General features: G+C 37.2%; 1 protein-coding gene across 7 annotated transcripts in view; it reads right to left on the reverse strand.

Annotated features, from left to right (window-relative positions):
• The window catches only part of LOC114641433 (TIAM Rac1 associated GEF 1), a 471,138-nt gene that overhangs the window by 6,345 nt on the left and 447,834 nt on the right, over positions 1-16,959 (reverse strand). For 5 of the 7 annotated variants that reach the window (XM_051925737.1, XM_051925739.1, XM_051925736.1 and 2 more), the window contains 5 exons: positions 11,844-11,962; positions 11,441-11,549; positions 8,706-8,768; positions 5,665-5,763; positions 5,009-5,096 (listed from right to left, as the gene is read on the reverse strand). In XM_051925737.1, coding sequence (XP_051781697.1) covers positions 5,009-5,096; positions 5,665-5,763; positions 8,706-8,768; positions 11,441-11,549; positions 11,844-11,962 — 478 coding nt within the window. Of the gene's footprint in view, positions 1-5,008; positions 5,097-5,664; positions 5,768-8,705; positions 8,769-11,030; positions 11,079-11,440; positions 11,550-11,843; positions 11,963-16,959 lie in introns of those variants that run through there. The other 2 variants (XM_051925738.1, XM_051925740.1) reach the window with 2 other exon arrangements.

The following is a 16,959-nucleotide window of genomic DNA, read 5'->3' on the forward strand; positions in this document are numbered from 1 at the left end:
CTAGACATGGACGCTATCCAGTGGCCTGAGATGAAGACTGGACTCCTTTGGTCCAGTTCCTGTTATAAAGGACATTTGTCCCCATTGGGGTTTATTTTGTACCAGAATTCTAAGAACCTGAGTTTGTCTTCCTTTTCTGTGTTATCTGCTGTGTCTCATGTCTTTTGTTACCATCTTAGCAGGTATTTATCAATAGGCTTTGTTTATATCGAACCGGAGACAAATTTCTATTTTTCTATTTGTTTACCTTTATATGGGTGTTTAGTAAGTGTACATTAAGATCTAGAGATCACTTTTACCCTATTATTTATGAAAGGCTGCAAAGAGATGATTGACACGCAAGAATAAACTGACCTGAGGACAAACTGCACTAGAAAATAGTCTTATAAAGAGCAACCACACATATCCCAGGACAGATCTTATTCTGATAAGGAAACTCATTCTTTTTAGTTTTGGGCAGCAATTTCTAAAGTTGCTTATTCCCAGGGCAATAGCCAGTCCAGGATAGGGCTAAAGTTTATTACAAGACACACTCATTAATAAAATACCAGTTCTGAGTCCTCAATTAACTTAGCTTGCACAGATTTGTTATACAGTAGGATCCATACTAAAATCCTGCTTCGAAACTAATTGGGAAAGTTTACCAAATTGGGAAAGTTAAACAATGAAAGAATTTTTTCAAGAATGTCGGTGGAAAATAAAGATGACTGCAATTTAGTTAGAAACTGGGACACAGTTGTTACAAACAATAGCATCAACCTCCATCATATGCTTGAACTTATTATTTAAGAAACGAATGAATGTCATACTGGGGTGAATTAGTTACTTTTTAACCAAAGAGACTAAAATATATTTTTATGTTACTAAGGAGTACATTTCTCTCAGGTCAATAACCAGTGATAAAGGAATTCAAACATATACACAAACTACAGCAATATTAATCTTGGGGACGTAGGAGGAAACTAAAGTTCACATATAAAAGTCCACAAAGGCATTACCTTCTAATTGAATGATATGTGTAACTCCTCATGAGATAAGACTGCATCATTTACATACTGTATAAAACGTTCTTACAAAAATACTAACCATGTTACCTGCTGAACACCGGTAATAAATTTAAAAATATTTGATATCTCTCCAAACATATACCTTCAACGCCTTTCTTCTTTATTGTGTGTCTGAACCTCTCTTGACAGGCAACCTACGAGTGTGTTGCTGTAAAGTTTGTTTCTCACTTTGAGGTATTTTGCTCATATTGCATCTGCTTTTATTATTCTCATCTTTGAAAGGGAACTCTGAGCTAGCCTCTAATTGCGTCAAAGTTAAACAAACCAATCACATCAAAGACAAATTGACCAATCATATTGCTCAGAGGGACTGGACACACACAGACCTTACCATTTTTTCTTTATATATTTTCTTTATCATCAGGCAGCAAAGTAACCACTGTTGACTCACAGTTCCAGTGCCCTGGGTATAAATGCAATACCTGGCATATTCATGAGTTTTCATGGGATTTCCTCCCACATTCCCCAAGATGTAAAACGTTAGGAACTTTCAAAACTCAACTTGATGTTTTTTTAGAAGAAATAACTGGATAGGACTGGTGAGCTTTGTTGGGCTGAATGGCCTGTTCATGTCTAGAGTGTTCTAATGTGGCAGTTACGGTAATTGGCACAGTGTGAGAATGGGTCTAAGTTACTTACTTTGATCCCAGTGCTGCAGAGACACTAGTCAGGCTTGACCATGAACTGGATTAGGCAGATTTGAGAACATAATGTTATATTTTCCAAAAGCTGGAGTAATTCTAATGTTTCACTTTGGTCCATAATGGAAAGTCTTAATGGAAAGAAACAAGGCAAAGTTCAATCCAGTGTGAAGGACGCCACTGGCCACTGTTAGTGTACCCCTGAGCAGAAAGGAGATCAGTGGGAGAAAGACCAGGTTTCCTAACACTAGCATGTTAGCCCATGTGATCACGTACATCACAAGCTAGCCGAGTGTTTGAGGACACAGAGATTACCATGCTGCAAGTCTGGAAGGTCCAAGAGGGGTACGGCGGTTATAGGAATAGTGTCAGCCAAGGCATGGCTGGAGACACTGCTCGTATACAACACAAGAATTTGCCAGAAGGCAACATTGGTGCAGCATCTCCCTCTCTGCTTATTGTTTCTATATTGCAGGAGAGAGCCATGGACTGGCTGATGCTGACAGGCCCTTTTGGAGAAAAATGGCTGTTACAGTAGGGGCCACCTTGCCCTACATGGCTCAACTGAGGAAGGAATCATGTGAAGGACACCACACAAGGATTGGCAACTTGGCCAGAGCTGTACTGGGAATCTTTCCTGGTTGGGACGCCCATAGTATGGAAGGACAGAGGGAGACAGCTGGTATAGGGCATTACCTCCCCGGGAACACTAGATGGCAGCTCCCCATGGGTTGCGGCGTCACCATGGATTCCCACAGGACATGTTGGGAATTGGACTTCAGAACCTGTTGGGTTCTGTGGGTGCCACCTGGGGGCACTGAGGGGAAGTGCGGAAGTGCTTCCAAGCCACAGCTTCGGGACACTGGAAGTACTTCCAGATTAAAGCTCTTTTTACGTAACACCCGGGAGTCAGAATTGGGAGGAGGTGGACAAAGCTTGCTGTAAGTAGCTGGTGAGAGAGACAGAGATAAGACAATTACAGAGTGCTAATTGTGAGAACAGTGGTTGTGCTATAGGAAATCCTTAATTTGGGAAGAGTTTTGTGTTTTGCACAATAACTTTTGTACACAGCGAACTTGTGTCCGAACCTTTGTGTTAGGAGTTTGGAGAGCAGCAGCGCCCCCTGCGGATCACACCAGTTAGACAAATCTCATGTGATTCTAGAATCAATTCTACTTTCAAATGACAGTACTAGTGCATGTACACTGCATATTGGTTTTTTTTCTCCTATAAAGTGAATGCAGCATAGATATTTTAAGGCATTATATTTAATGTTTCTTAAGGAAAAAACACAAAAAAGATAGAGGCTAAAAACTACCTAGATTAGATGGCAAAAAGCATTAAACTAGAAGCACAAGCTCAAAGCAATGATGTAATCATAAAAAATCTACTGCCATAGTCTATCTCCATCAAATACCTAATAGAAGACATGACAGTTTAGTTTACTTGGAGCTAAAAATCAAAACGATTGAAAAGTCAATATAAACAGTATCTTACCACTGACTAAAAGACAATACATATAGTCTTTGCAAACACACAGATCCACAGTATAAAACATTAAATTTATATAAACTAGATGCTCACTTTAAAGCAACCCCATCTGACATAGACGCGCTATAGGTCTGCAGTGTACCACGATGCATACTACAAAAAAGAGATCTGACACACAAACGCTGGCGTATCTCACCGTCACTTGAAATCAGCAGTTCTTAGCATTGCACCACGCAAGCTGTCATATCAACCACCACCTGTAACTTGCTTTCTTTATTCTTCGGTTATAGTCTTGAATGAAAGTGCACTTTTATTTATGTGAAAACAGCTGTGTCAGATGGGGTTGTATGGATTGATTCTGAATGCGACTGCGAGAATGAAAAGTGAATTAAAAAAAAAAAAAAGCTAACCTTTACCAGTATCATAAGTTACACCGGCTGTTACAGACTGAAATCAAATTTATGTTGTTATTCTAAAATTGTAAGAATAAGAGCAGTTCACTTCTCGAAGTGGAGCCGTGCGGGATCGAACTCGCCACTCTCTGATTCCCAGTCAGGAGCTGATACCATTACGCCACCGCGGCGGTTGTAGTAAGAGTGTCAATGTGGCATGCTAACGCTGCTTTTTTTTCTTTGTGCAGTTATATTTTTGAATAAAAGCGCACGTGTTCTCTTATTTGTACCTTTTGTGAAAGTGTTTCTTTGATATATGGACTTCAGGCTTCATACGTTATATAGTTTTTGCCTACATTTTGTCATTTACTGTTAGAATATGAAAAACGTTTGTTTTAAAAATGTGTTTGCACAGACTACTATAGAAACGGAATACACATGAAATGCGTGTATTCCAAATAACGCTATATTATTTCCGCTCTAAAACTCCACTTCAATCCCAGATAATCAAATCAAGGCAAGGCATGAGCTAGGAGAAGTTCGTTCTAAGTCGGTGGGGGGATGGAATAGCTGGCTGCTAGTAGCTTGTGTTTATCAGCACATTTAGATGACAAAAGACTCTGGCGGAGATGTGCAAACGGATTTAAGACGCGATTTAAGGTGGGACGGATTTACGAGTTTTTTCGTAGGCTCTGGTAATTCTAGTGTTAAATGAGAGGTGACTGTGCATACTACTAAGTTTTTTGACTTGTTACATGGACGAGTGATATGCTTTTTTTCTTGAAAAGACATAACATTTGTGGACAGTACAAGTAAACAACATTGAAGTGCATAGTATACAAACATTCACATGTGCCATCAGCATAAAAAGAGAAAAAAAAAAGTCCAAAAAATATATGTTACGATACATCAGGTTTTCAAAAATGTATTCAGCCGATTCTAAGTAGATTGTAGGCTGCCCAATAGTTCAACCTGTCCAGCTATGGTTCTGAAAACTTAATCATATTAACCAATTTAATCACAGTGGAAATTAAAGTAGCTTCTGTTCTGAATTACGCAGCAATGGACTTTCATAGGTCAGGATATAAAAGCCTCAAGCACTGTCGACCCCAGGGAGCAGACCCCAGAGTGACTACTTTCTTCATCTCACATAACCAGACTTTGAATGCAAATGTTAACAGGCACTTCTATGAGGTTTATCACTTCTGTAGCATTTTGGTCATTTTCTTGTCCATGGATAATTAAATAAACAGGAATCCATGAAAACTTCCAAATGAGTTCTCAGATTATTCCTTCAGTCATGTGGGTCATTTCATGATTGGTGTTCAGGGCCCTGGCTTCACCATTGTTATCTTCACCAATTGAAAAATTGAGGAAACCTGAAACAGCACTATAAATACTTAATATAAGGTTTTACCTGCAGCACAAGTGGAATATCCTTTCTGGTCTCCCCTCAGATTCAGATTTTACATGAACAACATCACATTCAGACCCTCCCTCAGCATCTGAAAAATGTAACAAATGTTGCAGTCTTCATTCCACACTTTTATAAAACTGCTACATTGATCTTTCTGAAGCAAAATTTAAAAGGTTTAATTTCCTCTTTAATAAGCATCTACGTAGAAATTGCCTTCTATATCTTTCTATATATCCCATCACAGAAAGAGAATTTGGGCTAAATGACCATGTTGCTAAATAGCAATTCTGATAACTGTAAGTCAATTGTTTGTCTTTGCTTCATCCACTTAGGTTGCATACAGTACAAAAAGTGCATTCTTTAATTAATCTGTACAATAATGATTTTGATAGTGTTTAGTTTGATCCGAGTCACTATATGAAATACTAATATGTTAATTAAAAGAAAATGATGCACAACTGTACATTTAAAGATACTGTGCATAAAGTTAAACAAACCAAACGTATAAAACAAACTAAAATCAATCAATGAGCATCCCACCAAAAGAGATGGTGTAATCTCTGTAATCTCATTAATTGAAAAACTGAAATTAATTGAAAATTGAATAATTAATTGAAAAATAACTACTGGGGGCCAGTATTTGTAGCAAGGTTTACCTCCACTAGCATGTGTTCGAATTTGAAGAGCCTCTGTAGAAATCATGTGACGGAACCGAAATGGGTCTCTCTCTTCAGAAAAAGATGCTTTATGAGAAGCTCCCTAAAATGAAAAATGGTTAGTTTAGTTGCCACAATATTTTTTTTTCAAGTAATATCAAATGTATAACTTGCCTAATTTAATTGTACAGTATTTTGTTGATCACTACTTAAAAGTTGGAGTTGACAAGTTTAAAACAGCACCTATAATATCAATTAATATCATCTGAACTCTGTCATTTTGTAGCATTGTGAACTACATAATCTCTGTCAGATGGCATCTGCAAGATCAAACATTACAGAAGCATGGACAATGTTCAAAGCTGCTGTCCTGACCACCCTTTTAACAAACATCAATGTGGAGGGGCTTCACTGCACCTAGAAGTGAGAAACTACTACAAAATGGTTTTATATGTTTTCAAAATTAACACATGACAACATTCATTGGGAGTAGGATTAGGGTAAGTGATACCAACCTCAACTGGCAGTACACGGGTACACTAATCCTGTAAAAATTAAATAATTAATCTCTCATTAATCCAATTGTGAGAGAATGAAAAAACTTTAAACAAACACATTTACTTCTCATTCAACCCATTAGGAAAAATTGTGTTTAAATGCAGGGGGAGTAGGAGTGAGGGTATGTGCTATTCACGACAAAAAAGTGACATTAGATGACTGGTGTTTGCAAATATGGGTTGTCAGCTCTGGGGAAAATTCAGATTAAGGCCCAGGGCACGTTGTTCCAGTGGAAAGAGTCTTCCAACATTATATTCTATTTTGTAAACAATAGGGTTGTATGAACCGCTTTCCAAGAATGCAAGTGGTTGTCTCTTTGCACCTAAGCATGCAAATGGCTGCAGTAAACACCTCCAAGATTCAGTCAGAACAGGACAGATGACAGGCATCACTTAAGCCAAAACCTTGCTGCTCTGCATCAGAGGATGTGCCCTGCTCAGCACAAACAGATCTGTGCCATAGGATCGTCTATAAACTAGTAAAAGAATATCAGCCTTAAATAAATTAAGAATTTAATAAACAGCAAGAAAGAAAAAAAAATAAAAGTTTGTATTAAAAGGATACATGTCAAAAATGAATTGAGATGAAAAATGTAGCTTGGTGTAGGATGTGGTACCATATATGTTTCCCATATTCCATTAGTATCTCTAAATGTTTGGTGCTAACCTGTGCAATTTAATTAATTCTATTACAATTTTACAATGATTGTTGGCCTCCACTCTCTTAAAATATACCATCTTATTAAGTTTGAAAAGTAGAAATTAAGGGCTTGTCTGCTGCATAACTATTACCTCTTTGAGGTATCTGCCAATAAGCTCACATCCACACTTTCAAAAATATTGGTAAGTTTATTGTGACCTAATATTGTCAGTTGATAACATATTACAAATTTACCACATTCACATACAGGAGTAACCAATTCCTTGGTGACAGACTGCTATGAACTACATATGATATATTGGACACACTTTCACACCCACATTATTAGCTTTGAAATAAAAAATACAATCTCATAATGGGCCCCCTCTCAGACTAGGCCTCATTATATCGGATTAATTAATTGTTTTGGATGGATTTTTGCAGCTACATCTAGGAAACAGTGTATAAATAGTGCCACTTTTTAGAACATTGAGAATAAAAATAGTTGTGACAAATATCAATTTAAAAACAACAAAACTAGCTTTTTGTGTTAAATTTTAAATGAGCAAATTTGCCATTTTTGTCCATCAATCCATAATTACAAAGTCTAAATATGATTTCAGAACCATTTACAAATTCATTAAAAATGAAAATCTGAAATCTCTTATTATTAATATTAATGCAGAACCCTAGTTAATTACTTTGTAGAAGTTCCTTTGGGAGCAATAAGAGCTTGAAGTCTTCTTGAGTAGTCTCTGCAAGCTTTGCATACCTGGCAGATCCATTTACGTTCTGCTAGACTGGATGAGAATTGTCTTTAAACTGCCATTTTCAGGTCCCTCTACTCTGAGCTTTAGCTGAGCCCCTCAAAGACAGTCCCAAAAGCCACTTTAGCGCTGTCTTGGCTGTATATTTTGGGTCACAGTTGTAGTGAAAGGTGAGATTTTGCCCCAGTCTGAGGTTCCATACACTCCGGTGCAGGTTTTCTTCAAGGATCTTTCTATGTTTGGCTGCATTCACCCTTCACTCAGTTTTGACCAGTCTCCCTGTTTGTTTAGGGGAAAATATCTGATAGCCATTCTTTACTCATTGTGCACCATTGGTTTCCTAAAGAAGTGGCTTAAATGTATATGGCCGGGCATACAGTAGGACATCATTTCTTGCTTGCAAGTTGCCTGTTCATTATTCCTGCTGTATGGCAATAGGTAACACTGTCTTTTGTCATATAGTATATTATAAATTAATAGTTAATATCTTCTTATGTAAAGAATAGGTGTGGAGAAAACTTAATATGATACATTTGAAACTAGTTTGAGTTCTTTTTCATTCAAGTTGGGAGTAAAAAAAAAAAAGAACATTATTTATTTAAAAATAAAAGTGGTTAAATCAAGAACAGCCAGCCATTGATGGAAGCAACAGAAGATTTTCTAACGACTGAAATTATGTTTGAACAGAAATAATAAGACACCAGTTGGTGCTTTAAAGCAGTACCCTTTTTTTGCCAAAAAATACTTCTTTGCTGTGAATAGATAGAGCAAAGTCCACAAATTTCAAGACAACAGTTTGGTACAATGGTATGATTTACATTAAAATGTTTTAAGACCACTAAGTATTAAACAAGTGGTAGTATAATTAAAATTTCCACAATTTCCATATTGGAATTTTATACAGTATTTGAATCATCTTAGATATAATGTACTGACAAAAAAGGATCAATGCATAAAACCAAATGTGAAAACAATATTAACTACCCAAAGAATTCTTGTATTCCAAGATTAAATGAGCAAATATCAGTTTAAATGGAAAACCTAGTACATAAGCAGATAGGTTATTGAACAACAGACTTACAATTTTTTTCTTCTGCTTTGAACAGTCTTTGTATATAAACACTACAGCAGTTTTGAACACTGAAAAAAGAAAAAAGGTAACTTGTCACAGTTCAGTTATAGTTTATACCACAGAAAAGAAGTTAAAGATATTTTATAAAGGCAAAATATTTTAAAACTTCAGCACATTACTTTATGTTGTGATAACAGTTTAAAAGGTAAAAAAAAAAATCTGCATCTTCCAAAAGATTCTTATAGGCATTAGTGCAAGAAGAATCTCAATTTCAATAAGAACTAATGTTTTTTAGCACCTTAACTGAATATAGCACAGAAAACCCACAAACATGAGCGAGAAGCTAACATAACGTTGCAGGTTTACAAATGTATTAAGCTTTCATTCAGTCTACGAAAAATCTTAATTTTTACTGCTAGAGTAATGACTTGTCAGCTTAAATTTTTTTATACTACCATTATATTATGGTGGCCCTGATGTGCAATGTGCAAAAACAAATTAAATCATGCAAAAACAAATCAGAAAACACAAAAACAAATTGAATACGCATGAGCAAATCAGAAAGTGCAAAAACAAATCAGAATGTGCAAAAACAAATAGGAAACGCAAAAATGAATTGAATGTGTAAAAGCAAACTGAATACGCAACAAATTGCAATACGCAAAAACAAATCAGAAGGAACAAATGCAAATGGAGCAGCATACAAACAAAATGAAGACTGTGAAAACAGATTAAGATGCATGAAAACAAAAAGCAGTGCATAACCCAAATGGTGGCGGAAAAACCAGTGAAAACTGAAGTTCACGATTTAATCCCAGCTTTTCAATGATTGGTGTGGTGAAAGCAAGAATGCTGAAAGGTAAAATATTTATCTTTTGTTGGTATTTTTGTACTTTGGCAGAAATGATAACGTTTGCATAACTTTCAGCACTCTCTGCTAGAGCAGTGTTTAAAGTATTACAAACATATTTCAGTATTTTAATTTGTAGTTAAGCTATAATTTTCAGCATTGCAAACATTTTATACTGACCTTTTTTATTACATTAGTATAAACACTACTGACATGTAGTATTTAACATGCGCAATGCAGTGTTTGTATGACAATTTGTATTCCTAATATTCATTTTTCACGTCAACACTGTTGTAATATTAGGCATCAACCTAAAATGTATTGTAATGACTCGGGGGTGAGAGAGAAGGAGAAACAGAATCAGCCGCTTTGAGCCAGACTACTAGATGTGGCCCTAAAAAATTACCGTTCGCTTATTCAGCTCATACCCCCCACCCGGCTCTGTGTCACTTCACTCACCCAAGGTCAGAGGCAACCCATACACCACACTTCCCCCTGGTTCCATGAGCCAAACCAAGGCCAGCATCCACATATGATTCTCACCGGAGGCCAAGCATCACAACTGATGAGCTTTTAGCTGCCTGGGGAAGAGCAGTCTGCACCCCATTACTCACGGGACTCCTTTTATAGACAGCTTCTCTGGGTATTTCCGCTCCTTTGTACCCACCAGAGGAGTGTCCACCAGAGGAGAGTGTCTCTCTCACATTCAAACCCAGGGAGCTATATTGTCATTTGTGGATGAAACAGAAAACTATTTAAAAAACTTTGTTTTTTAACTCTCATGGCAGTATGTTCCAAGAGCATTTTTGCTCATTTCAGTCTCAAGATCCAGTATGACTCAGGCATTTAGTTATATTTCACTTTCAGCATTTGATATCACCATATTTATAAAGCAAGTATGAAAAGAGACAGAAATTCCTTTTAGTGTATGACAATTTAATGTTAAATCCTGAAATCTTTCATTTTGGTCGTCATATTTTAGCTTGGTCACTCTTTAACCTCTGGTTTGTGGTAACATTTCAAACAAAGAAGAAGAAGAAAAAAAAAAAAGCAAGGCGGCAGTATATCAAGAATCAATTACTGGGTCTTAACAGGTGGTGTGATGGAAACAGTGATGCAGAACGTCTACCTTCTAATTACCTATTTTTTAATGATTGGACATTAATTGGATCTCCGGCAGGTATGTAAAAGTTTTAAAGTATTACACACACAAGTTTGTCAGTCCTGTACAGACTTTAGAAAATCATAACGTAATGCTGAGTGCGTAAAAGCAAGCAAATATTCACCAAACTGTTGCAAGACACACATTTTTTTTGTGTGCTGCTCCATTTGCATTTATTGTTTCTCATTTGCTTTTGCATATTCAATTTTTTTTTTGCGTTTTCGGATTTGTTTTTGCACATTCTGATTTGTATTTACGTTTTCTCATTTGTTTTTGCATGATTTAATTTGTTTCTGCGCATTGTATTTTAGGGCCACCTTATTTTTTTATTTTTTTTTTTTTAACAGCAGCTGCATATAAGTGCATCTGAAAAAGGAACAATAGGTGATTTTTTTTTCTGTGTGAAAATGAAGACACACAACATTTTGATTGTCCATCAGGCGTGAAACAGAAGTAGATTATTCAGATAAGATACACAATTGAGGGAAAAATGAGGTGAGGGAAAAGGCCAGAGGGAATGAAAAGCAAGGAGTTCTGGACTGGGAGTTAAAGGCAACTATTACAGAACATACCCTGTAAGTCCCCCAAATAACCTGTAGTAACAAAAAGACTTTGAAAGGTAATGATCTTGATACACACTCTTAAAAATAAATAAATCTCAGTTCCTGAAATTCTCTGTGGATGGGTTTCCAAAAAGAGTGATATTTAAAGTTGTTTTTTTATCTTACCAAAAACAGCAAGCTCTGGATCTTTTTTCCATTTTCCAAAGGAAGTGGGAGGGTTAAGCCAAACGACTATGGTATGAAGTAGTAAGTCACCCATAGAGAGATCTGCAACCTTAAAAAATAATCGTTATCTCATGTTGCAGTTCAAGTGCAACTACAATCAAAGAGGTTCACACCATGTAACAAAATTCCTAAGTATTAAATATATGATATGTTAACATACAAAAAAGGAAAAAAATAACTTTTCCATTTCAGTACAGTACAGTACTACAGTACAGTACTCCAGGCAAACATTTTTGAAATACATAAAATATGGCTATAAATCCAATTAACACAAAAGATGACGACAATGCTGAGCAGCATTTCGTCAGAAAAAAACTAGGACTTGTAAAAGGTAGCTGCTCACCTCCTTTTTCTCCCCAGTCTGCTCTGCTATTAGTTGGTCAAACACAGCACCATATTCTTCATGGATCTTCTGCATTTCATTAATATGACTTGCTACTTTATTCATTGCTTTCATTGCAACTAGAGATAAACGTAACAAAAACTACAATGAAATGGAGAATAAAATTAAACAAATATCTATGCATTGATTTTCAAAAATGCTTACTCAAATTGTTGCTTATGGAACTGAAGTACATTCTGTCAGCACTGGGCACAAGCTTGGAATCAGTCTATCCACAAGGAACATTCATGCACACACTCACATGGACTCAAAATATGGCCAAGTTCAAGGTCATTAATTAACTTTACATCCATGTTATAAGGATATGGGAGAAATCCAGAGTACCTTACAAACACAGAAAGCATATTTTGCAAATTAGTTTTAAACCAGTCTTATGAGGCACCAGAGCTACTAACAAAATTTATTATGCCCTCCAAGAAATGCAACTCCAACTTACAGGGAAAACTTGGGGGTTGGTGACAGATTTGGCAATCTATCCACCGTAAACAACCTCACATTATTCCATTGTGTTGCTGAGGTGTCACCTGCTGCACTGGGGTCCAGTGTGTGTGGCAATACGCTATTAGCACATACTCCCAACCTCCTCCTCCTATGATAAATGTGTGGTAGCACCAGTGATATCACTTCCTATTCCTAAAATGACTTAAAATATTTTAAGTTCAGATACGAAGCTTCACATGGGGTTGCTTTAAAATACCTGCCAGAAAACCAAATCAAGCTATAATTTTAAGTCTTGCTTCCTGAAAAGTTTTTGCCGATTGTGACAGGTACGTACTGGGTATGCACAAATATAGTTTTGGTTTTACTGCATCACGTAGGAACTCTGAGAAACAGACATTTATATGTTTACTGACAATAATGTATTTAATCACGTTTATGTTTCGCATAAGCTATTAAATTCAACAGAATTAAAAGTGTTTTGTTCCGGATTTTCTTTTGTATTCAATGTCTGGTGCATCACGTTGCAGTGTCCAACAGTAGTCAGCAAGCATTGATGGATTCCAGTTGCCCTGGTATCGTTTCTCCATCATAGCAATGTCTTGGTGAAACCTTTCACCGTGTTCGTCACTGACAGCACCAAGATTTGCGGGGAAGAAGTCCAAGTGTGAGTGGAGGAAATTAATCTTGAGTGACATGTTGCACCTCATTGACTTGTATGCTTTGAGAAGATTGTCTACCAGCTGAATGTAGTTTGGGGCTCTGTAATTGCCCAGAAAATTGTCAACATCATCTTTGAAGGTTTTCCAGGCAATTTTTTCCGGCCCAACTAACAGATCTTCAAACCGCTTGTCATTTATAACATGTCTGATCTGGGGGCCAAAAAAATGCCCTCTTTGATCTTGGCATCAGTTATTCTTGGGAACATCGGTCTTAAATAACAAAAACCTTCGCCTTCCTTGTTCAGTGCTTTCACAAAATTCTTCACGAGTCCCAGTTTTATGTGAAGAGGAGGCAAAAATATCTCTGCCGGGTCGACAAGCGATTCATGTGCCACATTTTTCTGTCCTGGAACTAACTTTTTATGGAGTGGCCAGTTCTGTCGAGAATTCTGCGACTCTTTGGCACGGCTGTCCCATTCATAGAGGAAACAACAGTACTTTGTATAGGCAAGCTGCAGTCCTAGTAACAGAGCAACGACATTAAGATCCCCACAGATATTCTAGTTATATACTTCAGCAACAGTTCCATATTCCCATAGCTGCATAGCCAACAGGTACTAAAGGATAAACGTTGCCACTGTGTAGCAGAACAGCTTTCAGACTGAATATTGACAAATCAATGAAGAAACGCCACTCTTCCAGGTTGTGATCACAACCCAAGGCCGAGAACAATCCTTCAATGTCACAACAGAAACAGAGACTGTCGACTTGTGCAAAAAATTCGGTTATATCATGATGTCGGCCTCAAAACACAGAAATTTTCGTACCTGGTGATAGCAAACACCATTCCTGCAGTCTTGGACCCAAGCAGCTCGGTTTTGGCTTTTGACAGACCCAAATCCTTTGACCAAATCGTTCAATTCGGACTGTGTTAACAGATGTGGACCGCCTAATGTGCACGGTTCAAAATCTGGGTCAATGTCACTGTCAGTACCCTGCATTGCAGTTTCTTCATCTGGTTTGTCTAAGGTCCAATCCTCTGGTGGTTTCGGAATTGGAAGACTGTCATCATGTGGCACGGGTCTCATTGCTGAGGGCAGATTAGGATATTCAATTGACTTCTTGTTTTTGGCAGAGAAACCAGACACATTAGTCAAACAGAAGTAAGAGTCCATCACATGGTCTTTCTGTTCTCGCCATATCATCGGAACAGCAAACGGCATCGTCTTTCAAACTCAGTCATCTAACATTTCTGAGGCGCAAGTGTATATTAGCCACAGACATAGCAGAATGTATCACGGCTGTTACGACATTGACGAGACATATCGCCTGACACCAGAACGTCTATAGCATCAAGCTTACTTACTGTTATATTGCTACAGATACTGTACTTTACTATACTGATATTATACATACACACTGACTATATTAACCAAATGAGCAGGATCGGTGTATGCAAGTCACCTTTATAACATGCTGAGACAGCGTCAAGCTCGTTCAGACCTGCCCAGGCTGCACAAACCGTTGTTGAGAAGTCACTTACGGAAGCGATAATGTTTGGATACAAATATAAGAAAAAATCATGGCAAAACTGAAGATGTCTCTGAAACGGTACATGATGGGTAAATTTTGATGTGATATTCGTGATCAGCACCCAAAAATCTATAAGAAACACCCAACAGTGTTCAAGAAGCAAAAACTTTGTTGTGCAGTGAAATATGTGAAATGTATTCTTAATATCAGTTATTTTCTCCTTCCTTTAGGCAGCAGTGAAAAATCAATCCATATTCAGTGTGCCACTGTGGTCTATGTATTTATTTAGCAAGCTTTGAAACCAGGTACATAAATGGCTAATGAAATACTTTTTCATAAACATTGTATTTCTACTTATAAATATTATGTTATAGTTGCTTTGCTATTGCATTGCAGTCTGTGAGAAAGTATTTTGCATTTGGGGTATGCTCCTAGTTAGACACGAATTGGTCTGCTGTACCAAAACCATATTATCTTAAATGTTACAAAAAATGACACCACACACTGGTATTTAATACTTCACAAATGATGAATTCCATACACACTTGAGAGGAACAGCTGTCCTGCTCAGCTATGAAATCTTTTAACTTCAGCCCTTTATAGCACTGACAAGATAACAGGTAGCAGGCAGAGTTTTCTCTTACCACAACATTCACCCTGCCAATATTCATTTGGAGTCTCATTGCAGGGCTTGATGTGGATTATACTGTAAAATTCTTTACTACAAATATACATACCTAAAAGTATACAAGTGTATACTTTTTGTTGTTGTTGTGTTTATTTTGTTGTGATTGTGACTTTGGGGAAGTACTGTATGTAAAGTGACCTTTCCATAGTACATTTCTCACTTTGTTCATTCACAGCACCAACTATATACAGTCATGGCCGAAATTATCAGCTCCCCTGGAATTTTCCCAGAAAATTGTTGCAATTACAAATGTTTTGGTATACACATGTTTATTTTCTTTATGTGCATTTGAACAACGCAAAAAAACAGAAAAAAAGCCAAATCTGACATCATTTCACACAAAACTCAAAAACCGGGCTGGACAAAATTATTGGCACCCTCCACTTAATATTTGGTTGCACACCCTTTGGAAAAAACTGAAATCAAGCGCTTCGTAGAACCATCAACAAGCTTGTTACACCTCTCAACTGGAATTTCCGACCACTCTTCTTTTGCAAACTGCTCAAGGTCTCTCAGATTTGAAGGGCGCCTTCTCCCAACAGCAATTTTGAGATCTCTCAGTACAGTTAGGTCCATAAATATTTGGACAGAGACAACTTTTTTCTAATTTTGGTTCTGTAGATTACCACAATGAATTTTAAATGAAACAACTCAGATGCAGTTGAAGTGCAGACTTCCAGCTTTAATTCAGTGGGGTGAACAAAACGATTGCATAAAAATGGGAGGCAACTAAAGCATTTTTTAAACACAATCCCTTCATTTCAGGGGCTCAAAATTAATTGAACAATTGACTCAAAGGCTATTTCATGGGCAGGTGGGGGCAAGTCCGTTATGTCATTATCAATTAAGCAGATAAAAGGCCTGGAGTTGATTTGAGATGTGGTGCTTGCATGTGGAAAATTTTGCTGTGAACAGACAACATGCAGTCAAAGGAGCTCTCCATGTAGGTGAAATTCATTGTGGTAATATACAGAACCAAAATTAGAAAAAAGTTGTCTCTGTCCAAATATTTATGAACCTGTGTATATTTATTATATATATATACACACACATACACACACACACAGTGCATCCGGAAAGTATTCACTGCGCATCACTTTTTCCACATTTTGTTATATTACAGACTTATTCCAAAATGGATTAAACTCATTTTTTTCCTCAGAGTTCTACACAAAACACCCCATAATGACAATGTGAAAAAAGTTTACTTGAGGTTTTTGCAAATTTATTAAAAAAAAAAAATTTAGAAAGCACATGTACATTAGTATTCACAGCTTTTGCCATGAAGCTCAAAATTGAGCTCAGGTGCATCCTGTTTCCCCTGATCATCCTTGAGATGTTTCTGCAGCTTAATTGGAGTCCACCTGTGGTAAATTCAGTTGATTGGACATGATTTGGAAAGGCACACACCTGTCTATATAAGGTCCCACAGTTGACAGTTCATGTCAGAGTACAAACCAAGCATGAAGTCAAAGGAATTGTCTGTAGACCTTCGAGACAGAATTGTCTCGAGGCACAAATCTGGGGAAGGTTACAAAAAGATTTCTGCTGCTTTGAAGGTCCCAATGAGCACAGTGGCCTATATCATCCATAAGTGGAAGAAGTTCAAAACCACCAGGACTCTTTCTAGAGCTGGCCGGCCATCTAAACTGAGCGATCAGGGGAGAAGGGCCTTAGTCAGGGAGGTGACCAAGAAACCGATGGTCACTCTGTCAGAGCTGCAGAGGTCCTCTGT

Source organism: Erpetoichthys calabaricus, chromosome 4 (genome assembly GCF_900747795.2).
Source record: "Erpetoichthys calabaricus chromosome 4, fErpCal1.3, whole genome shotgun sequence".
Classification (NCBI taxonomy): Eukaryota; Metazoa; Chordata; class Cladistia; order Polypteriformes; family Polypteridae; genus Erpetoichthys; species Erpetoichthys calabaricus.